Below are 24,131 nucleotides of genomic sequence, written 5' to 3'. Positions count from 1 at the left end.
CCAACTCTCTCTCCGATTCGACAGAAAATTCCCTTACAATCAAAGCAATCTTTCCATGTTTTGATGAGTAAATTTCCCTGAGAAAGTTTCCCTAAGTTATAGAAACTTTGACCCTATTATGTTGAATATCAGTCTAAATATCACCTTGGTTTTTGTACAAATAATACAAGATATTTAACTTGACTAGGAGAAGGGGACAGGTGCACCTTCTCTTTTTATGCAACTCTTGATCTGCTTGTGATTTCATCAAACTATTTTTAGCATGCATAGCAAGAAATCTATATGTTCCTCTCAGCACAAATACAATATTAGTTGTTATTTTGGAATGGCGTTCATCAAGACCAATACAAGAGACTTCCAGTCAATGTGTATTATTTAATTTATTTGATTGTATTTTTAAAGGTTTTTATGTTTGACTTTATTTGACCTTGTTTTGAGATTGCAACCTGTCTACTGAAGTTTTCTTTCAATTTCTTTTTCTTTCATATTAATGTCTTCTGTACCTTATTACTTTATTATTTCCTCTTCTGAGTTGAATCTTGTCTCTTTGATTTCCTCATTTAACTATTCATCTTTCTCACTGAACACATAAAACATTTTTTCCGATGATCATTTGTAGCATGCTTCGTTATTAATTCATATTCAATTGACACTTCTAAGATAACTTTCACAATAACAAACAAAACACATTCATATATAGCATAACTGCATCAGATATAACCAATATTTATTGAGTTAATGCTTGCCCTGAATGTGTAATAAGCGCTGTATCTTCAGTGCTTTCCGACTTGTGCTTTTGGAGACCAGGGCCCACTTTCATCAAGCCAGTAAGCACAAAAACTAGCTTAGCACAAAAAAGAATTGCTTTACAGAAACAGGTTACCAGCCAAGTTAACATTAAGTTTACATTGTCGTGACCGGTGCCCCACTCATTTGTTGAATACAAACAATATGTCTGCCTCAACATTTTCTAAAACTAAATCCAAGGAATGCAATGTGGGTAAAGTCCTACAATGTATGCTGTTAACACAGAAATTTAAAAAACAATCCACCGTTGACTATTGGTTATATTTTGAATATGACACATTTTATTGTGACAGTAATGGCCTTGCATAAAATTATTGTAAGAAGGCAACGACCAATCAGAGTGCAGCTTACTAACTGACATGGCTGATTTGCATGGAGGTCATATGCAAATAACCTCATTAGGTCATCTCATTTTAGGCAAAACAAATTACTAAAACTTAAAAGATCATTCAATAACAAAACTTGCACATCATATATTATATACAAACACTTTTCAACATGGTCAAGCCTTGGTTATTATTTATAAAAGATGTATGCCTGCAATAATTGTTGACACTTTTGAGTTAATCTGTTTGGATTTTGGACTTATTCTTGCAATTGAACAAAATAGTTTTTTTTTAAATGAACCATTGCATCACCATGTTTAGAACAATCAACTGCCTCTAATCAATTATCAAACAAACATACAGTAGGCTTGCTGCAAAAGGAATGCATTCTGCAAAAAAAAAAAAAAAATTGTTTTGTTCTCATTTTTTAAAAACTGATTTTGTTGACAGGAAAACATTGTCGTCATGGCATGAGGCATTCAAAATCCGTCGATCAGGTTACAAGACCGACCGAAAGGAGAAGAATCTGACGCCGAGAAGTCGGCCGAGGACGGGATCGGATTGTAGTACAGACAGCAGTAGGGGGAGAGAGAAGGAGTCTAAAGCAATGAAACTTGCTAATAAGGTAAGGCAGTCTATAGTGTAATGGATAATGCCTGTGTGCTCATGAAGAGTTTGAGAAGAATACTTTATAACAGTCATCATATTTCAGTCATCATATAAAGGACTGCGATAGAGTTACAATTCACTGCTTAAGGAATGAAGCACAGTATTGGAATCTATCAGATTTAAAAAATTATACAATTTGTTTTGGTGAAGTGAAAGTGTGATCGAGTGTAATCATTCCTGATAGTAAATGTTTGTCAATTTATTTTATTTATTTTTTCAGTTGCTGCATCCGAGTATCGTGTTTGAATGTAAGTATTTATTTATGGAATGTATCTGTACAGGCTTCTGGTGGGTCTTTGTTTCTTCAGAGGTTTCTTATTTTCAAAGATGTACAAGTTGAAGAAATACCAGATTTTGTTGGACGATTATCCCCACTGTAGTGGCATAAGCCGTTTTGACCAGTCTTCGTTGCTTCTTTATTTTCCAACAGCTTTCCCAGAGTTCTCATCTCCTCTGACCAATCAGACGGTCAACGAGGGTGATGACCTCACCTTAACCTGTCAGATATGTGGAAAGCCAACACCCTTCATATCGTGGGAGGGCCCGCCCAACTCTGCACCCATTACAGCCGACCATCGAATCCGGATGACGCATAAAGAGAATGGTGTGGCTCGGCTGGAGATATCAGGAGTACGGTGGGATGAGAAAGGAGAGTATACATGTATCGCAACCAACGATGTTGGGTCCCAGACTTCTAGTTCTTTGGTTACTGTAAAAGGTAGGTCAAAACCATATTTTTGGGTAAGGAGTTGTGTTATTTTCAGATGTTTCTGGTAATGAAACCAAGGATGCCTCATAAGTGAACTTGACCGCTGTAGATTGCAAGCCTGAGGAAACCTGTAAACAAGGGTGCTTGCTCTGTCATTGAACTACATGTAGCAACACCGGGGTTAAACTTGTGGTAGGTCCACAATTATCTAGTTTACTGGACCCAAGCTCTGGTGGAGTCAGCAGCACAGTGTGGGTTCGAATCCTGGTCACGACACTTGTCCCCTTGATTAAGGTAGATCAGAGTGCACTTTTTACACAGTAATTGTGGTTAAGTGACTTTCTCAAGGGCATAAGTGTCATGACCAGGATTTGAAACCACACTCTACTGCTGACAACACCAAAACTGCAGTTTATGTTCCTCTGGACATGTGTAAGATTCATGTTCATCGTTGTTTAAACAAATAATTGAGGGAAGTTAAATCACAAATAAACTCAATTAAACGGGTGCTTCAGAACAATGTGGGCAACAAATGTTTTGAAATTCATACAAAATTTACAAAAACTTCCAGTACTTAACCGATAATTGGATTTTATTCTGGTGCTTTTTTAAGAGATTTTCTTTGAGCGAGAAACTGATTTTAGAATTGTTGACCCGCACAGGTAACCCCATCCCACCTTGCCATCTCACTCCTCATGACATCCGTGCTACCTCTTTAGTCATGCGATGGGACGTACCTAGGAATACACGCTATAGTCCAGTCACTGCATATACAGTGGAATATGCATTACAAGGTTAGTTCTGTCCAGAGCTGTGTATTTAGAGAGTTGCAACATAGAGGGACCTGTTTCCTTTGGCCACGTGGCTGCTGGACGCCATTTCCAGTCCAACAATCCATAGGCAAATCACTCCCACAGGATTCGAACCCAAGCTTGTGGAGAAAAATTGTACTTTTAAAATGCATATTACTTTATTGATCAAAAATTTAACTTTCTAACAACAATCTTCAGGAAAGAAAACACTGAAATGGGAAATTGCAGCTGCCTACGTGACTGACCTCTTCTTCAGAGTTGATGACCTCAACCCAGGGTCATGTTATTACTTCCGGGTCAGTGCAAATAACGACGTTGGTATCAGCGTGCCAAGTGAAGTATGTGAAGTGTCTACCTTATCATCAGACTTAGGTGAATATTAGAATATCATTTGTTTTTTACCCTTCACACTATTAAAGGGTTTTGATACCTTTTGTAGATTAAGTTTTTGGCCATGACATGAATCCTTACTCACTGTGAATGAAATTGTGTGTAATACATCTTACCTGTAGAAGTTTCAACCTCATTAGTCCTCAATATGAGATTGTTTTATTGAGAATCTTGTTTATTGTTTTTCCTTCTCTCAGAATGTGAATCCACCGATACTTCAGGGACGCTGTGGCAGCAGAAATTCCCAAATGCTTTCAAAGTCATTGGCGAGTTAGGACGGTAAGTAACTCAATTAAACCGATAGTGGGTTCGAATCCCGCCTGAGTAATGTGTCTGTGATTTTTTATTAGTGATGAGAAGCAATTACAGTTTAGTGTCTTGCTCAAGTGTCATGACTGGGATTTGAACTTCGGCTTGTTGATGGGGGTAAGGATTTGTCATCAGGAGTGCCTCCTCCCAAATCTAAAAGTTTGGAGCAATAGACCATCCAGTAGGCTCCGCCCACGACGCACGTGTGAGCAAGAACACGTGGGGCTCTCCAATGCCTTTCTGCACAACTCTGCCGCGCGCGCCAAGATACGCGCACGCATGTCGGACCTTAGTGTTGGACCTTCGTTGCGTTGTGATTGGTCAATACGCAATGGGGCGGAGCTTAACGGATCGGTCTATTGAAATCTCACTCATTTCAACTCAAACTGTATTTCATGTTTTAATCTGTACAGTGGAAGGTTTTCAGTTGTGCAGATGTGTTACAACAAGCAGAGTCAGAGGGAGGTTGCCGCCAAATGTATCAGCAAAAAGCTACAGAGTATACAGCATGTAGAGAATGAAATAGCTATTCTGGAAGCCCTCAATCACCCCTCTGTTTACAACATACATGGATGCTATCAGATGAACCAACACTGCATTCTAGTCTTAGACCTGTAAGTGAAATTAAGGTGGCTTTTAGTTTATTTTAAATAATCAACAACAAATGTCTGATATTGTTGTTATATATTTTTATCTTTTAAGGAATTTGCAGCATTACAATGTAGTGGTTTTTGTGTCCTGAAATCTTGCCGAGAAATATCAGATTTGATGGAGCTAGGGGAACCCTAGTCTTTAGAATTCTCCTATAGAGACCTTTTGTATTCCCTTTTCTGTTCAGTTCTCGATCTCCTTTAGGTAGTGAATAAAGTATTGTATGTTTCAACACCCCCAAAGTAAATATTCCCAACCCTCACCCTATACCATAGCGTGTAGCTCATGGAGTGTTATCAGAACATATGATTGTCAGAACAAGGGGTGTCTGAACACAAAGCAATCACCATAGGTGACACCAGCTAGTTAATGGCCTGACGTTTTGACCCTTGCAGAGTCTCCCCCTTTAGTTCGAGAAAGACTCTGCTAGGGTTGTTGAAACGTTGAGCCACTTTCTATTTCATGTACTTATACCACAGGTATTTTTGGTTGGTAAGCAGTTTGCAACTGCCAATTTTATTTTCTCATTCTTGACATTTTGTTACAGAATTCCCAGTGGGCGTCTACTAGATCACTTAATCAGTCTACCCATCGTTACTGAACAGCACATAGCTGCATATGTCTGCCAGATCTTGGAAGCCCTGGTGTACCTGCATGGATGTGGCATTGCTCACCTTGACATCAAGGTAAGGCAAATTATTGCAGTTTTGTTCAATTGAATATTTATTTATTTCACAACTTAATGAGCGCAAAAGAAGTTTCTGTGGTCTTGTCTTTATCTTAATGATCGTTCCGTCAAGGTAACTCGGCAAACCAACTGAGCTGGCAACAGCCATTCTCTCTCATACAAACATTGGTTTAACGTCTATGGTTATGAGATGCACAAATAAAAACCTGTAAGGATTCAGTAACTTGACGGCAAAACTTTTTCTAGTCGTTGTGAAAACAGTGGTTAGCTTGGTAGGATTCGATACCACAACCTTATTAAGTCCTAACCACTGATGCTGCGAGATGACTGAAAACCTGACAACCTTTTGAGGGCACTGGATTGGATGCAATGACTTGCTTGTATTTACTTTATTTTGTTAATCATCCCTTTTGATCCAAAGCCTGAGAACTTAATGGTGGACATGAGCACACTATCTCCGATTGTGAAACTGATAGACTTTGGTGATGCTACGTACCTGAGTGAAGGTAGTTACATTCATACACTGCTTGGAAGTCCAGAGTTCTCACCTCCAGAAGTGGTGAATAGAGTTTTTGCTAGCTTCAGATCAGACATGTGGTGAGTTGGGGGAAATCTAAGAAATTTGTGGATATCATGGTGAAAAATGTCTTGATAAAAACTTAGGCACAGATCCTAACTGTTTTCTTAGAAGGAACAACATTTTATAGACACACAACCATTTGACTCATTAGTTAGTTCCTGTTTTCCTTTATTTTATTAGTACCATGACTCGTAAAGTGAGAAATTGTGTCATTCAATTTTGTTCTTTTTTTTCCCCTCATTTTTAAGTTAAGTAATGTAACTCATATTTTTTTTTGTGATCTCTAAACAGGAGTGTTGGGGTTGTGGTCTATGTGCTGTAAGTATTTATTTGGTTGTAATTTTAAAAGTATATTGCATACAAATATAGAAGCCTACATTAAGTATTTTATTAAAGTAGAAATAGAAATTTACTTTTTTTTAAATGAAGTGAAAGGAGGTTTACTGTAACACACGATTCAATACCTCAAAACATGCAGCATCAGAGCTAAGATTTGTCTTGATCCAATGCTAATTGAAAATGCTGAAAAGCTAGAAACAATCTCAGACAGGATGTTTCCATCTTTTCCTCCCTTGCTCAAGTGGGGTTTGGGTTTATTTTATTACTTCACATGGTAAGGGAAAAGCAGTTATAAATCAGACATTAAAAATACAATTATGCTAAATGATACATTGATTATACAGGACTGTACAAAGTAAAAGCCTGTCGGATTACCAAATGCAAACTAAATCACAATCAAGTGGAATTATCCTTTAAGTTATGTTTTCCTCTAAAACTTTTTGGCAAAAAGTGTCTTCATATATTGTTATCATACTCAGTCTGAGCGGCGTGTCTCCGTTCTTGGATGAGAGTGTAGAAGAGACATGTTTAAACATCACCAGAGTTGACTACTCCTTTCCTGAAGACTTCTTTAAGACGGTTGGACGGCAAGCCAAAGCTTTCATCGGTAGCTTACTACGAGAGCAGCCAAGGTAAGAGCAATGGTTGACCATGATCATAAGAGGACCACTGTGTAGGGAAGTTTATTATATAAGAGTATACACCCCTTCAATATGACGCCACACTCTCAAGATGCGCCATCCCTGAGGCTAAAATGAGGGCAGATCATTGGGGGTATCTGCTCTTCGTGTAAAAATGCAAGGGGTCTATTGACTTCTATAGCACAACTCAGAACGCACCTCCGAACAGTGTGTGTCATTTTGGGAGTCAAATCTATTGTGCATGTTTGTCTATGATTTTGACTGGCAAATAGCCGGACAGGATAGGCGCTTGTGAGTGTGCTGCCATTTGTGCAATGGGTCTTCAGACAAAGAAACACTACCAGTACCACTAGCAAAAGGAGATTCCATCTCTCAGAAATGTGAAGTAAAATGGCATGCATTTGTTATTGGGTTTGATTAAGGAAAACCAGTTATAAATCAGACATTAAAAATACAATTATGCTAAAATTCTACATTGATTATACAGGACTGTACAAAGTAAAAACCTGTCGGATTACCAAATGCAAACTAAATCACAATCGAGTGGAATTATCCTTTAAGTTATGTTTTCCTCTAAAACGTGTTTGATTAAGCTATGAACTACAAACATTATTCCTACATAGCAAGTGGTCTGTGGTTTTTCGTTTTGGACTACCTGTCATGACTTAAGAAGCCTTGTCACACAAGCCAAATTTAACATCTTTCCTTTGGTTTTCTAGTGATCGACCATCGGCCGAGGACTCTCTAAAAGATCAATGGTTATGGACAGTTAGCAATGGAGATTCACCGATGCAGACCCCAACTCTAGTACTGGATACATCGAGACTAGTGGACTTTATTGAGAGGAGAAAAACACAGGTGAGTAAAGGAACTATATTTGAGTTGAAATTCTGCATTAAGAAACTGGATGGGTTGAAGTTATACAGTGTGGAATTGGATTTGAGTTGGAATTTTACATTTGTAGAAATTAAGCTAAACCTTTCTCATAACCTGATTCTTTCTCCTTCACAGAATGATGTCAGACCAGTGCTTCCGGTCCTAGGCTACCACACAATGAGTAAAACATCCACTGTGTAACTCAAGGACTAGTGAGGGCCCTCTCATGTATGGCTCATGAGGATTGTAGACTGGTCCCCAGTCCTTAACCACAAGGACAATGACAGATGTTTGCTTTATATGTATACACATGTACGTCGGATTTAACTGTGAATCTCCAGAATCATGAAACCCATGTGAAATGAATGCAGGGCCAAAGGTGATTATGGACATTGGCTCAACAACAGATCACTGGCGTAATTCACAATCATGGAAGTGGGACGTCAGATGTTCAGGTGACAGACATTGCCTAAATGCTTGGTCACATTAACATACCAAAATGGTGCTTTGTCAATTTGCAATAAAGTCTTTTCTGGTTAACATTTCCCACCATCCACTAGGAGCTTGGCTGGTAAAGCAGTATGCAATACCTTCCCAACTATTTCAGAAGCAATTAAGGTAAGTGCACAAAGTGTCATGACATGGATTCAAACCCACACTTTGCTACTGACAACACAAGAGCTTGGGATTGGTTAAATAGTAATATATTATTTGGATGTACTGGTAATTATTTTCTTATAGTTAAATTAACCAACTCTCTTCACAGCATTATGAATTTATAGTTGTGGTAAAAATGCCAAATAAACTAATTAATTAGCACTGCCTATTAATCTTTCCATTTGTTCTCTTATTGTCAACTTATTGAAGTTTTAGTTTTTTTAATCATGTAGACGATGCAAGTCTATGATTGTCAAATGTTTTAGCTCTTGTTTTCATTTTAAGAGGTGTATTGTCTGTTATCTTGTAGAGGGGACTTTTCTAACTAATTATGATCTCTGATTCATTTTCATGTGCATATTCGTGAATTTTCAAGAAGCCAAAAGTTTAAACTGTAAATAGTTCATAGAATTTTATTTGCTGCAATTATACTCATACTCAGTGTCTAAGAGGGTGTAAATTTAAAGAGCTATACATGTATGAATGAGCAATTGGAATACTCTGATCTCTCTGTGTATAGTGAGAATCTGTATTCTTTATTGTGTGTTGCAGACTAGGAACATGACATGGATTGGGGCAACAAATGCCTATATCGCTTTGTGAAACCCATGGTGTTGTTTTAGGCTCTAATTTGGCTCCCTCAGTATTTTTTTGAACAGCATTAGGCACTAAGCGGGAGATGTAAGACGCTGTTTCAAAGATGCCCTAATAACAAATGTTGTACCTCATCTTTCAGGTTTTAACATTGTATCATGTCTTCCATTTAATTTAAGGGCAGTGGACACTATTGGTAATTATTAGCATAAAACCTTTCTTGGTAACGAGTAATGGGGAGAGGTTGATAGTATAAAACATTGTGAGAAATGGCTCCCTCTGAAGTAATGTAGTTTTCGACAAAGAAGTAATTTTCCACGAATTTGATTTTGAGACCTTAGATTTAGAATTTGAGGTCTCAAAATCAAGCATCTGAAAGCACACAACTTCGTCTGACAAGGGTTTTTGTTTTTTCATAGTTATCTCGCAATTTCGACAATCAATTAAGCTCAAATTTTCACAGGTTTGTTATTTTATGCATATTATGTTGAGATACACCAAGTGAGAAGACTGGTCTTTGACAATTACCAATAGTGTCCACTGTCTGTAAACATTGTAATGACTATGGATTTATTTGATTTAAAACTTATGAGAGATGCATGACAAGTGACCTATATTTTCAGCTTAATTTATTGTGTACAAACGGTTAGTATTTTGTTTCAAATGTACTTTTGTCAAACACAAAAATGTATGTAATAATGTATTTGTCGCCGTGTTGATGTAAACAATGAACAGTCGTAAACAAATTGTGTAAATTGACCTGGTAGTTTGTTTTTATAATTCGGCGAGGAGCAGGTGAACTAGATTAACAAATAAATGAAATATAGAAATAATATATGAACACATAATTTATTCAATAATCAAATCAAAAGTACAAGAAATGTTATTTTAAAGAAAACAAGCAATCAGAGGTTTCCGGAAAGATTAAATTTAAATGCAATCGAAGGTTTCCGGAAAGATTATACGAAAATTAACAATCAACCGTTTCCATAAAGATCAAAGAAAATAAGCAATCGAAGGTCTCCAGAAATATTAAAGAAAGCAATCACTAAAAGCTTGAACAAATCTACTTCCACCAATTCGACAAAAGACGAAGGGTACAGTATTTTAACAGTAATTTTAGACCATACTATTAATTACACTTACAAACTATTGTTACCGGGGAAAATCACTTCAACACAGTGGGGACGTAACGGTGACGTACAGGGAGGTTTACGGGAGTTTGCGGCGGCATACTGGTGGAACAAAAACTGTTGGGAAATACACACAGGATAATAAAAGTAATTTAAGAAACAAATAATGTTTGGGTCAAAAATAGGACTTCGAAGAATAAAACAACTTTTCCTAGTGGCAATACTAAACCTTAGCGTACCAAAATTGCATATCAGTTCTATTTTGGATCTCGAATGAACAGCTTTTGGATGAACCAGTAAATAACTCCAAATGGCACAAATCATCGAAATAGAAAGGAAGTTATTTGACAATATAACCAATACATTCGTACAGTTGAAAAAAGGTAACATTAAATATTATACAATGAAGAAATACTACTTACGAAAACGGCAATGCAAACTAGCTGGGGTTGACTACGGAATATACGGCGAACTTAACCAAACAAAACCAGGAACAGAAATGACTGGCACCCAGGTACCTGCGTACAGAAAGATGGGTTTGCCACACCCTAAACAAAATTCCTAAGATGCCAGCAGGCGATTGGCCGTGGTCACTGAACTTTGACATTATGCAAAAAAGGATAAACTGATAAACGTAAGAGAAACGTTCAAAAAAGTATTTAAGTTGCCTTGGATCGGATGAGTTGGTCTCTAAAAAGCGTTTGTAACCGTTTGTTATAAAATGCATATGATTGGAAATGTTTTGAAAGTAGAATACTAATAGGCCCATTTCCCTAACGAATAAAGCATGTTGGGTCAAGTATAAAAAATGCATCAGAAATGCCTACTGCATATTGGAACTTGAATATTTACCAAATTTACATAAAACTGCTGAATTACAATACAATACAATACAATAGTACAATAATCTTTATTAGATCCCCCAAAAAGGTAATTCAAATGCTCGCATACAGTAAAACCGTTGACTCATTAAAAACATTAAAAAACAGACAATGGCTATTTACAATTACAAGAAGACGTATCTTGACGAGGCTGAGATGTTGGCCGTCGAGATGGGCGACGTGGACAAGATCACCACGGCATCCATCCATCACGGGGATTGGATTCTTGGGCGTGGACATCTGAAGGAGGCTATTGCCAAGGTTTTCCAGCCGCTGTTGAAACGGAATATGAGCGACAAGAATAGGGGGCTAATGTTACAGTCATTTGGAAATGCTTGTAGGTAAGTTTGTCGAAGCCACCGATCTATCTGGTTGTCTTTTTTTATGCTTCAAAATTTTAATTCAGATGCCCAATTTCATAGAGCTGCTTTCAAAACACAAAAGTAGTTAACACCAAACAATATTGCTTACCAGAATAAGTTTACCAGCCAAGATATTTTGTCATGTGTGCTATCTGTACCTGGTATCTTGTTTGGAATTGCTAAAAGCATGGAGTATTGCTCCATGCTAAAAGCAACAATTTTCTGCTTAAGCAGCTCTCTAAAATTTGGCCCTGGTAAACGTCGTCATATGACATTTTTCAACCGATGGGATAAAACCAGCCTAAATTTATGATTGTTGCATTGCATTCCAAGGCTTCAGCAGACTTCGGAACAGCTAAAGAGTACTTAAGAGAAGCCATCGCTATCGCAGAGCGACTTGAAGATCCTGTTGCCGTGGCAGATCGCCATGGGGACTTGGGAACCACTTTTCGGTCGGAGGGGCGGTTCACCGATGCCCTTGCCCATCAGAAAAAACAGTTTGTGTTTGCAAAACAAAGAGGCAAGTTATTTCAACGTTTCGATCAGTATGCTCTCTCGTTCATACCTGGGCCCAGTTTCATAGCACTGCTTAACAGTCGATTTTGTGCTTACTGTGCAATTTCTATTTCATAGCGCTGCTAACCGTAAGCACATGAAAAGGCATGCTAACCTTCCGGTGCTTACCGCACGAAAATAAATGACGTCACAATGCAAATCCATAGTAAACACGCAATGGCCGTCCAATTTTTCTGCTAACCTGTGAAATACGCTAAGGCTTAAGCAAATTTTTCTGCTACAGTAAGCACGCAAATTTGCTTACAGTCAAGCAGCGCTATGAAATTGGGCTCTCTCGTTCATACCTGCTCTCCTTCCCTAGGTGACAGGCAGCTTTAGTGGTTTCCTGCTTCAACATTGGCTTCACTCATTACTCCATGAGCCCACCGGACTACGACATGGCCTTGATCTGCCACGCCATACACTTGGAGCTCTCGGACAGGATCGGATATGTTGATAACGTGAACGACCCTCTTACATTATACCTGTTCTTCTTCCCTAGGTGACCAGGCAGCTCTAGTGGTTTCCTGCTTCAACATTGGCTTCACTCATTACTCTATGAGCCCACCAGACTACAACTCAGCCTTGGTCTACCACGCAGTGCAGCTAGAGCTTTCTGACACTGACAGGATCGGAAATGTTGATAACTGTGAACGACTCTCTTACATTATACCTACTCTCCTTCCCTAGGTGACCAGGCAGCTTAGTGGTTTCCTGCTTCAATATCGGCTTCACTCTTTACTCCATGAGCCCACCGGACTACAACTCAGCCTTGGTCTACCACGCAGTACAGCTAGAGCTTTCTGACACTGACAGGATCAGAAATGTTGACAACTGTGTACGACCCTCTTACATTATACCTGCTCTCGTTCCCTAGGTGACCAGGCAGCTCTAGTGGTTTCCTGCTTCAACATTGGCTTCACTCATTACTCTATGAGCCCACCGGACTACAACTCAGCCTTGGTCTAGCACGCAGTGCAGCTAGAGCTTTCTGACACTGACAGGATTGGAAATGTTGATAACTGTGAATGACCCTCTTACATTATACCTACTCTCCTTCCCTAGGTGACCAGGCAGCTCTAGTGGTTTCCTGCTTCAACATTGGCTTCACTCGTTACTCCATGAGCCCACCGGACTACAACTCAGCCTTGGTCTAGCACGCAGTGCAGCTAGAGCTTTCTGACACTGACAGGATTGGAAATGTTGATAACTGTGAATGACCCTCTTACATTATACCTACTCTCCTTCCCTAGGTGACCAGGCAGCTCTAGTGGTTTCCTGCTTCAACATTGGCTTCACTCATTTCTCTATGAGCTACCGGACTACAACTCAGCCTTGGTCTACCACGCAGTACAGCTAGAGCTTTCTGACACTGACAGGATCAGAAATGTTGACAACTGTGTACGACCCTCTTACATTATACCTGCTCTCGTTCCCTAGGTGACCAGGCAGCTCTAGTGGTTTCCTGCTTCAACATTGGCTTCACTCAATACTCCATGAGCTCACCGGACTACAACATGGCCTTGGTCTACCACACAGTACTCTTGGAGCTCTTGGACAGGATTGGAAATGTTGATAACTGTGAACGACCCTCTTACATTATACCTGCTCTCGTTCCCTAGGTGACCAGGCAGCTTTAGTGGTTTCCTGCTTCAATATCGGCTTCACTCATTTCTCTATGAGCCCACCGGACTACAACTCAGCCTTGGTCTACCATGCAGTACAGCTAGAGCTTTCTGACACTGACAGGATTGGAAATGTTGATAACTGTGAACGACCCTCTTACATCATACTTGTTCTTCTTCCCTAGGTGACCAGGCAGCTCTAGTTGTATCCTGCTTCAAAATTGGCTTCACTCATTACTCCATGAGCCCACCGGACTACGATATGGCCTTGGTCTACCACGCCATACACCTGGAGCTGTCCGACAGGATCGGGTACTTGGCGATGAAGTCGCATGCCTTAAACTGCCTCGGCAAGATATACACAGGTTTGAATTTTAAGTATTATAAGTTATCACACACACGCTCATGGAATACGGAAAAATTAGCCCTGGCGGCCTTACACTTTCGTAATACTACAGTGACATCCTGGATATCAGGGTACATTTCTCGGGCGGAAAATTTTCAAAGCTTCATAACTCAAATCTTACCTGCAAGAAAGCACTAATTTCACCAGATTCACACTCCATGGCAGCATATATTTTTCTGCGGTGGGTTTTGATCGTCATATATTCTTCAAAAATCCGTCATTTTCATGAAATAATGCAGCTCCCAACGTTAAGGAATTCCCATTTTTGTTCGTACTCTCACAGTCTGCCGTGTTTACGCAAGATGCGCAAATCTTGTGTTGCGTTTGTGTGTTAATGCTGTGCAGTCAAGAGTATGGTGACCAATAATTCATGCGTCTTGCATCATGCGTCTTGCATGCGAATGTATACGCAGACGCACGGCAACAGACAACACTGTGAGAAAACGATAAAAACAGGATTTTTTTAACGTTGGGAGCTGCATTATTTCACGAAAATGACGGATTTGTGAGGAATATATGAGGACCAAAACCCACCGCAGAAAAATGTATGCCGCCATGGAATGTGAATCTGTTTAAATTAGTGGCTTGTTGCAGGTAAGATTTGAGTTATGAAGCTTTGAAAATGTTCCGCCCCAGTAACAGGCCTCAATAGTTAGGACTCTGTTTCTGTGTACAGAGGAAGAGTCCTATATAGGGCTAACGGAAAAATATAGTGCGTCTGCATCTCACATCCAACAAGACCTCGGCCTTGGACCTCTTTGGATATGGGACGTAGTTGTGCTATATTTTTCCTATTGTGCTATATAAAGGAAGCCACTATCAGATAGCACCCCCAGGGATAATTACTTTAAAGAAGTCAATAATTATTTGAAAATCAAAATCATTTTTGATTTGTGTCTGTTCTTTTCTTCATCATCAGCTCTGAAGGACAATGAGGCGGCCATCTTGCTCTTTGTGGAATGCTTGGAAGTCCACAGTCAAACGGGAAACCATCGCGGACTGGGCATAGCCTACGGGAACATCGGTACGGTGTACCGAGCCATGGGTACGTTGTGTAATGTTTGTTATTGAGACATTAATGAGCCAGTCAGCATTCTCCCTTAAGGCAGTGGACACTATTGGTTATTGTCAAAGACTAGCCTTCACAGTTGGTGTATCTCAACATATACGTGAAAATTTGAACTCAATCGGTCATCGAACTTGCGAGATATGAATGAAAGGAAAAAAAAACCTTGTCACACAAAGGTGTGTGCGTTTAGATGGTTGATTTTGAGACCTCAAGTTCTAAATCTGAGGTCTTGCCGCTATTCGCCGTCAACTGGGTAGGTGCCATCAAATCGCCTTTAACTCCTCTAATACACATTTAAAATCCAGGAGGCATAAAACTGGAAAGCACTACACCTCAAATAGAATTGTTTAAAGTTTCAGGTTGAATTTCGGTTACAAAGTGAGTTTTTTTCTTAAAAATATTTATAAGCAGCAAAGCCGTCTGCCGCCATCTTTCTTTTTTACATGGCTTCCTCTTGTCATATAGGCGGACAACAGAGGGCGCTTTCCTGCGCGCGTATATTTTTTTCCTAGGACCGATGAGGCCACTTAGCATGCGCCAACTTAACGGCCTCATCTGTCCTGGGAAAAAGATACGCTTCCAGCACATGGAGTCTTGGCACAAGATGTCTATGCTCGGTATACTATGTTCTGCGCTTTGTGTAAATTGCTCGCTGACTATTATCCATCTGCTTAGTGAGTGGTTGAAGCAAGTTGATGGCGCCGCCAGTGATCAGTGCAAGAAAGTGTTTACACGGAAGTTAGTGGACGACGTGGGAATGGAAAACGTAAATTTCAATTTTCTTTTCAAAATATTAACACCAAAGGAGACAAGTCAACAATTTTAAATAACGCGGGCTTGGAGTTCCAATTACAAGGAACATGTGAGTAAAAGTTCAGACTCCCAACTTAGGTAGAAATATTTTTAACAGATTTTTGAAAATCTTTCGCAATGGTACGGGACCTTTGGACTCCGTCGCATTGCATGCAACGGAGGAGTCCAACCTGGGCTATATAAAGTACAATGCTCTCTTGTCTGAGTTGTTGGCCATTGGAATAACTTATCAAAATGATATTTGGTTGTGTTGACGGAGTGGACGACACCAAACGAGTTGACGGCAAGTAGCAGTAGGATTGCGAGTGTAAAGTCAGGTTCATACTTCCTGCAAATGCGAATGCAATTATGCGATAGAACAAATGGTGACGATTTCACATGGCTGTTTAGCACTTAGCAAACTGATGTGAACTATTCCTTGCGAATTTGGTGTGCAAAATTACAACGCATTCACATTCGCTTTCGCAGGAAGAAGTAAGAACCGGGCTTTACACTCGCAATCATCTCTTAACTATTCTCACCCATTCTATTCTCAGGTCCAGACGGACATTCAAAGGTTTACGACTAGCACGTCATCCTCTAACAATGACAATGCGGCTAGCATCAACCACATCGTTGTCTTTCTACAGAGACCTCGGGGTGAGGGAGATCCCTCTGTTCCCCATCTCCAACACTAAACTCGCAATCAGATCAGTTGTGGTTTTACCCTTTACACCGATATGTTAGTACTCGGTACTTTTCCGAGTTCTGTGAAAAAAAAATCACAGGCATATTACTTGGGTGGGATTCAAACCATCGACCCTTGCAGTTAACGAGCAGTGTCTTCTTACCATCCTAAATAAAGGGTTCAAACTGCCTCTAGCTACCAGGCACTCTAGGTGGTCTAGTTTGTAAGACACTGCTACAGATTTGCAAAGGTCCTGGGTTCTAATCCCACCCAAGTAATCGAGTATGCCTGAGAACTCGTGAAAGTTACTCGTCAGTGTAATGGTAAAATCAAAAGTATATGAAATGCTTTATCCCAAATGCAAATTTAACATCTAGTTCTCGCAACCATCTCTTAACTAGTTTCACCCATTTTACTCTCTAGGTCCAGACGGACATGCAACAGATAGACGACACTCATGTCCTCTTCAACATTTTCAATGCGGCTACCATCAACCACATCGTTGTCTTCCTGACCGGGACCGGAGCGTTTCCAGAGGGAATGGGCGGGGCCATCTACTTCAGTTGGCCGTCACCGGAGGGCGAAATGGTCTGGATGTTTCTCGGTTTCATCACCAACGAAAAGCCAAGTGCCATTTTTAAAGTAGTCGGCTTGAAGAAAGGTATGGTTGACAAAAAAATGTAGTCAATATGTTTCATCAGGCCGGTGTTTATATCCCGTTTTATTGGCATAACTGTCACATCTCCACCCGCAAAATATTATGATTACATGTCCATGTACGTGCAAATGGGCAATTCCACGGTCAGTCGCATAACACTTTTCAGTGTCATTTCTCGATCGTGGTGCTAGAAGTTCTGTGTGAGATATTCTTTCCTCTAAGTTTATAGACTGATTTGTACTTGACACCCAAGGCTTTGAATTGATAATTATTAGAAATGTTGTGGGCTTTGTGCTCTGGATGTTATAACGTTGTAAAGACCGGTCAGTCGCATTACACAAAAAGGACATGGTAAAAAAAACACTTGTCACAATTCAAAAATCTCCTCTATCAAAAAGATTGTGAAAGTGTTACTATATGTAACACACAACTCTTATACATGAGTATCCAACAGGATACTTATAAATGGTCAGCAACTTGAACTTTTAGGTATACATGGCAAAACCATGGTCAGTCGCATTACGGTCAGTCGCATTACAGTTTTCAAGGCAATGTAGCCACGCCTACATGGTGCCCAAGCCGAGTTCTGATTTGGCAATAATTGGGTTCATTCCTTGTCAACAACTAAAAATAAATTGGTTTCATATGTTAGCTATAACTTCTAAGTGGAAAGAAAGTTGTGACATAAACTTGATTTTTGTGTGTTATGTCCATGTTTGCTTGGAATTGCCCAAATACCTACAGGAACAATCCTTCTTGCCCAGAGCAAGACTATTGAGATATTCCCTAAAGCAAAGCAAGAAATCATCTTGGTTAGAAGCATTGGACACTATTGGTGATTACTCAAAATAATTGTTAACATAAAAACTGACTTGGTAATGAGCAATGGAGAGCTGTTGATAGTAAAAAACATTGTGAGAAACGACTCCCTCTGAATCTGAAGTAACGTAGTTTTTGAGAAAGTAGTAATCTCTCACTAAAATATTTGATTTGAAGACCTCAGCTGAGGTCTGGAAATCAAGCATCTGAACTGAAAGCACACAACTTCGTACGAACAGGGTTTTTTCTCTTCCATTATTCTCTCACAACTTCGAAGACCAATTGAGTTCAAATTTTCATAGGTTTGTTCTTTGTGCATATTTTGAGATACACCAAGTGAGAAGACTGGTCTCTGAAAATATTACTAAAGGTGTCCAGTGTCAATGATCAATTTTTGGCATCCAGTGGTTCCACTTCGTCAACAACAATGAGGTCACCCAAAGAACGTGTCCGCCCCCCCATCAACCAACTAATTCAACACCGCCACTCTGCCTTCTTCGGTCATGTCGCTCGCCTAGCTGACAACATCCCAGCTAAAAAAGCTCTAAAGCATCGCCATCAACTCCAGGGGAGGCCTAGCACCAGCTCCTGGCTGGAAGAGACCTAGACAGAGGCCGCCCTCGGTCATCCTAGGCCCAACAACTTGGCCGGCCGAGCGAAATCGCCCACATGTGGCGTGAGGCTGTAGGACGTGGACACATGAAATCAGCGCGATGGACCCTTGCTGCCTCTGCGGGTTGATTGATTGATTGTCTTTTTATGATTTTGTTTGAATGTGTCTTTCAAAGGAAGTTCTACAAACAACTCATTCATGCAGTCTATGCCTGTACAGCAGCCGATGAAGACGATGTCACAAATTCGAATCTCTGTGGAACCCCTTCACGTTATCCAGCATCAGATACCAGCAGAAACTACCCAGGTATGTTTTTATTTTGTTGTTGTGCACAGTTGGCTGGGTATTGGTAATTGTTAAAGACCAGTCTTCTCACTTGCTGTATCTCAACATTTGCCTAAAATAACAACCCTGTGAAAATTTGAGCTCATTCGGTCATCTAAGTTGCGAGATAATTATGAAAGAAAAAAACACCCTTGTACATGTGGTAACTTTATTCTGGTTAACAAGGTCCAAATTGCATAGAGCTGCTCAAGTAGAAAATACTGTTAAAAAAATTCTCACTGGCTGGTAACTTTATCTCGGTTAGCATAATTTTGATTTGCTTAGCTTATTTTGCGCTTAAAGGCAGTGGACACTTTTGGTAATTACTCAAAATAGTTATTAGCATAAAACCTTACTTGGTAACAAGTAATGGAGAGCGGTTGATGGTAACAAACTATTCAGGAAAGAAGTAATTTGCCACGATTAAGAATTTTGAGGTATCGAAATAAAGCATCTGAAAGCACACAACTTCGTGTGACAAGGGTGTTTTTTTCTTTCATAATTATCTCGCAACTTAGATGACCGAATGAGCTCAAATTTTCACAGGGTTGTTATTTTATGCAAATGTTGAGATACAGCAAGTGAGAAGATTGGTCTTTGACAATTACCAATAGTGTCCAGTGTCTTCAAGCAGCTCTATGAAATAGGGCCCAGTATCCTGGTTGTGGCTGCTTTATGCGCCGTAGCACCTTACCTTGTAAAACCCTTATAAGGTGCTAAATAATTGGGTCTCAGAATTCATCACTGCAATAACCTATCTTTCTGATAGTTTGTATATACTCAGCGCCTTGAGTACCTTGTTTGGTAGATACGTGCGCTATATAAGACTTCGATATCATTATCATTCATTTAATTACAACAACAAACACTGAACACTAAGGAAGTGAAAGTCGGTTCCATCTGATTGATTGTGAAGTGTACTGTACTGTGTTGTACTACCAAGACCCCTGCAGGGAAAAGTTTCCGTATGGCGCCACCACTTTTTCATTCAAAATAAAATAATATAGTATCTAATTTACCTGATTGATATATCCCTTTTTGTAAAAATGAGTGAAAAAGTGGTGGCGCCATATGGAAAGTTATCCCCATGCAGTATTACTATTAGGGGCCCTGCACTCATTCTTAAAGTTAACTATTTGCAAAATGTAATCATTTTAAAAAATGAGTGCAGAGCATCAGTTACTCAGCTCAACTACTAGCTCAGCTAGCTGGGTCAACTAGTGGACACCAACTTAATAGTGAGTGAGTGTTGTCGAAATTATGAATGTACTTTGTAGCATTTTGCTTTCTCCATGTATACTTTAACTTTAAGTTTATAATCAACACTCTAAACCAACACGAAAGAAGGAGCCAGTACTATTGCTGTACTAGGTAAAATCAGGTAAAATCCAAGCGAATAAACCAGCTACCTCTTCATGCAAATCACTTCAAAGTTCAATTCAATTAACATTTTCCAATTTCCATAATCGATGCTGGAGCAGAGAGCACACGTTTTGCTTTTCGGGATTTCCAAAGAAAGAACTTTCTCTTTAAGGCACCACCTTCACAAACTCTGTAGCACGCAACAACCATGCATATAAGTCCAGGTACCAGACTGGGCGTATATTTATATCTGGCGGGGAAAACCCGTAAAACAAGGGGCTGCACACTCAAAATAATACGGGTAAGTTTGTGAAAATATCAACGAATATTTTGGCTCTGTTTGTGCAATTCAAAAAGATAGTTTGGTGATTTAGAAAGTATTTCAATAATAGTACTACCTTAGTAGTGCCACCCCATTGCGTCACCTTTAAATAAACTTCCATTTTATTTCCAAAGAAAGAACTTTCTCTTTAAGGCACCACCTTCCATTTTATTGTTTTTTCAGAAAGCATTGCGAAAGTTCCGTTGGTTATTGCCGTGATGCGTGTGTGTACATCGTGTAGCTAGGACGGTGGTTAACAAAAACACAACCACTAGAACTCGCATTTTTCAAGCATTTTCAATATTTAAAGGTAAGTTTTGAGCATGTTTTTTAGGTCATTTGTGGAGGGGGAACATGGAGGTTTTTGATGGATGTTTTAGGTCCGTTTTCCTTCTTTCTGAAGCAATCCGATGGGGATTTTTTGCTCTCTCCGTCGGTAGTCTACGCAAATTAAAAGAGACCACCATTTTGGTCGCGGTTTCATGTGGTTGTTGTTTGTTATCATCCACGTTTTGGGGATCAAGCCAGACATGCGGCTTCCGGTCGAATGCTAAAATGGGAATGAAGACACTGACAGTTTGTTGTTGTTGTTTTTGTTTTTGTTTTGTTCTTGTCTTGTGTGTTAGGTTGGTAACTGTCAGATAAAAAGGATGTTCACATTAGCCATTTTCTTTAATGACACTTTCCCATAATTTTCTCAAATATATTATCTTGCTTTCTTCAGACCTGAAGTCCCATCCACTATTCCACGCAATCTACTGGAAGCGAATCAGGGAGACAGAAGCCCCTTTCATCCCAGCCCCAGATGACAGAACAGACACCACTTATTTTGACGGTAAACAATATTCACAGTATTTTGTTTTCACCATACACATAAAATTTGATTTGAAGAAATGCAAACTTTAAAGGTAGTGGACACTATTGGTAATTACTCAAAATAATTATTAGCATAAAACCTCACTTGGTAACGAGTAATGGGGAGAGGTTGATAGTATAAAACATTATGAGTAACTGCTCCCCCTGAAGTGCAAAGTTTTCGAGAAAGAAGCAATTTTCAATGAACTTGATTTCAAAACCTCAGGTGTAGAATTTGAGGTCTCGCAATCAAGCATCTGAAAGCACACAACTTTGTGTGACAAGGGTGTTTTTTCCAAGTTTCATTATTATCTCGCAACTCCGATGACCAATCAAGCTCAAACTTTTGCAGGTTCGTTACTTTATGCATAGTTGAGATACACCAACTGTGAAGACTTGTCTTTGACAGTTACCCAAAGGTGTCCAAACAGAAGAAATGCAGACTTTAAAGGGCAAGTAAACCTTTAGTTTATGGAACAGTTTGACTGTTTAATCCTTTAAAATGTAGGTGTGCACAATAAGACTGACATTTTCAAGGGTGGTCAGGTTTTTGAGATATCGCTGAAAATCCAGAAAAAATATGTCAACGCATGAAGGAAATTCCCTGATGGGAATACACATACTGAGAAGCGTCACTGCGTGGCTTAAAAAAAAAAAACACGTCTTTTGAATCAAAAGTGAAATGTAATAATATATAATTAATGGTTTAGTTATTCAACAATATTTAAAAAAGACACTGGCAGTAAAAGAAACCTGAATTGCGGTCTTAAATTCACAATTGGTCAGTTAATACAATAATAAGATAGTTTCATGTAATACGATTAAAAAACATAAAAAATTAAAATGCACAAATGACAATAGACCACAAAAGTAACAGGACAAAAGACACAGAATTGCACAAAAAGCATAAAAATCACAGAACAATCCCTAACCAGATCTGGAAAGCATCGCATATGAACAACAGTTATAAAAATTAAACAAAAATAAACAAACAGTTGAATGAAGATATGATTAAGCCGACATTCACAGTGGCCGACTTCCTGACAAGAGGAATAAACAAGCTATTGGTTGTTGATGAGGTTAACTAGTTTCCATAGTGCTTTATGTATCCCAATCCGCTGTAGGCTTCTGACCAAAGGTTGTTATTGCCACTAATTTTAAGAGTGATTACCAAACATATCCCTTTCCTTGAACCTGATTATTTAACAGCTCTGTAAAGGCAGTGGACACTATTGGTAACTACTCAAAATAATTATTGGCATAAAACTTTTCTTGATGACGAGTAATGGGGAGAGGTTGATAGTATAAAACATTGTGAGAAACGGCTCCCGCTGAAGTGATGTAGTTTTCAAGAAAGAAGTAATTTTCCACGAATTTGATTTCGAGACCTCAGATTTAGAACTTGAGGTCTCGAAATCAACCATCTAAACGCACACAACTTCATGTGACAAGGGTGTTGTTTTCTTTTGTTATTATCTTGCAACTTCGATGACCAATTGAGTTCAAATTTTCACAGGTTAGTTATTTTATGCATATGTTGAGGTACACCAACTGTGAAGGCTAGTCTTTGACAATTACCAATAGTGTCCACTGCCTTTAACAGGTTACTTGTCCGTCTCCCTTTTTTTGTTTAGCTCGGAACAACATACAGCATCTCCAGATGTCTTCTTTTGCACTTTGACCTCTTGAATGATAGTGCAATCCACAACTCATCAACAGAAGTAATGAAACTATTCCAGGATGGTGGTCAACTTGGTCCAGTGGTTAGACTGCAGGACTTTCAATCACAAGGTTGTAGGTTTGAATCCTACTAAGCTAACTGTGGTCCAGTGGTTAGACTGCAGGACTTGCAGTTACAAGGTTGTTGGTTTGAATCCTACTAAGCTAACTGTGGTTCAGTGGTTAGACTGCAGGACTTGCAATCACAAGATTAAAGGTTTGAATCCTACCAAGCTAACTGTGTTTCAGTGGTTAGACTGCAGGACTTACAATCACAGGGTTGTAGGTTCGAATCCTACCAAGCTAACTGTGGTCCAGTGGTTCGACTGCAGGACTTGCAGTTACAAGGTTGTTGGTTTGAATCCTACCAAGCTCACTGTGTTTCAGTGGTTAGACTGCAGGACTTGCAATCACAATTCTTTTAAAGAGCTTTCCTAATGTTCAATACAAATTATGCAAAACGTAAAAGACTATTTTACTTAAAACTTCAATATGGGCAACGGTGTCAAAGCAAATTTAATGTCAAAATTCCAAGACAAAAACAACACAGAATCCTGGGTCATTATTCCTTGAATATAAAACCTTATACAATTGCACGACTTGAGGTTGTGGGTTCGAATCCTACCAAGCTAACTGTGGTCCAGTGGTTAGGCTGCAGGACTTGCAATCACAAGGTTGTGGGTTCGAATCCTACCAAGCTAATGGTGGTCCAGTGGTTAGACTGCAGGACTTGCAATCAGAATGTTGTTGGTTCGAAATCTACCAGCTAACTGCTCTTTTTACAATGACAATTTTGTGATGGTTCAGTGGTTAGACTACAGGACTTGCAGTGACAAGGTTGTGAGTTCAAATGCTACCAAGCTAAGTTCTTGATTTACAATTCATATTCGTGGGCATCCG

The 24,131-nt window shown here is 39.4% G+C and overlaps 2 protein-coding genes across 3 annotated transcripts in view; both read left to right on the top strand.

Moving 5' to 3' along the window:
- Window positions 1-9,273, top strand: part of LOC117291414 (triple functional domain protein-like) — a 57,007-nt gene extending 47,734 nt beyond the window's left edge. The window contains 13 exon segments of the mRNA XM_033773068.1: window positions 1,584-1,758; window positions 2,023-2,050; window positions 2,233-2,520; window positions 3,174-3,305; window positions 3,522-3,695; window positions 3,911-3,992; window positions 4,436-4,636; window positions 5,221-5,359; window positions 5,783-5,958; window positions 6,233-6,259; window positions 6,760-6,912; window positions 7,641-7,779; window positions 7,933-9,273. Of these exon segments, the coding sequence (XP_033628959.1) occupies window positions 1,584-1,758; window positions 2,023-2,050; window positions 2,233-2,520; window positions 3,174-3,305; window positions 3,522-3,695; window positions 3,911-3,992; window positions 4,436-4,636; window positions 5,221-5,359; window positions 5,783-5,958; window positions 6,233-6,259; window positions 6,760-6,912; window positions 7,641-7,779; window positions 7,933-7,998 (1,780 nt within the window). The 3' untranslated portion in view covers window positions 7,999-9,273.
- Window positions 9,274-11,745: 2,472 nt separating this feature from the next.
- On the top strand, window positions 11,746-23,331 carry LOC117291817 (protein OPI10 homolog). 2 transcript variants are annotated; one of them, XR_004519201.1, is made up of 6 exons: window positions 11,746-11,944; window positions 16,983-17,220; window positions 18,854-18,955; window positions 20,841-20,967; window positions 21,382-21,492; window positions 23,147-23,331. XR_004519201.1 is itself a non-coding variant. In XM_033773737.1 (4 exons), exons 1-4 carry the CDS (start codon window positions 11,852-11,854, stop codon window positions 20,874-20,876), a joined length of 498 nt encoding a protein of 165 aa, XP_033629628.1. In that variant the 5' UTR covers window positions 11,763-11,851; the 3' UTR covers window positions 20,877-20,961. The 2 variants fall into 2 exon arrangements, 1 of the variants encoding a protein (XP_033629628.1); XM_033773737.1 differs by lacking the exons at window positions 21,382-21,492; window positions 23,147-23,331 and having other exon boundaries at window positions 11,763-11,944; window positions 18,825-18,955; window positions 20,841-20,961.
- The last annotated feature ends 800 nt before the right edge of the window (window positions 23,332-24,131 follow it).

This window comes from Asterias rubens, chromosome 6, assembly GCF_902459465.1.
Source record: "Asterias rubens chromosome 6, eAstRub1.3, whole genome shotgun sequence".
In the NCBI taxonomy this organism is placed as follows: Eukaryota; Metazoa; Echinodermata; class Asteroidea; order Forcipulatida; family Asteriidae; genus Asterias; species Asterias rubens.
The sequence above is the reverse complement of the archived record's forward strand: the minus strand, read 5'-3'. Positions and strand labels throughout refer to the sequence as shown.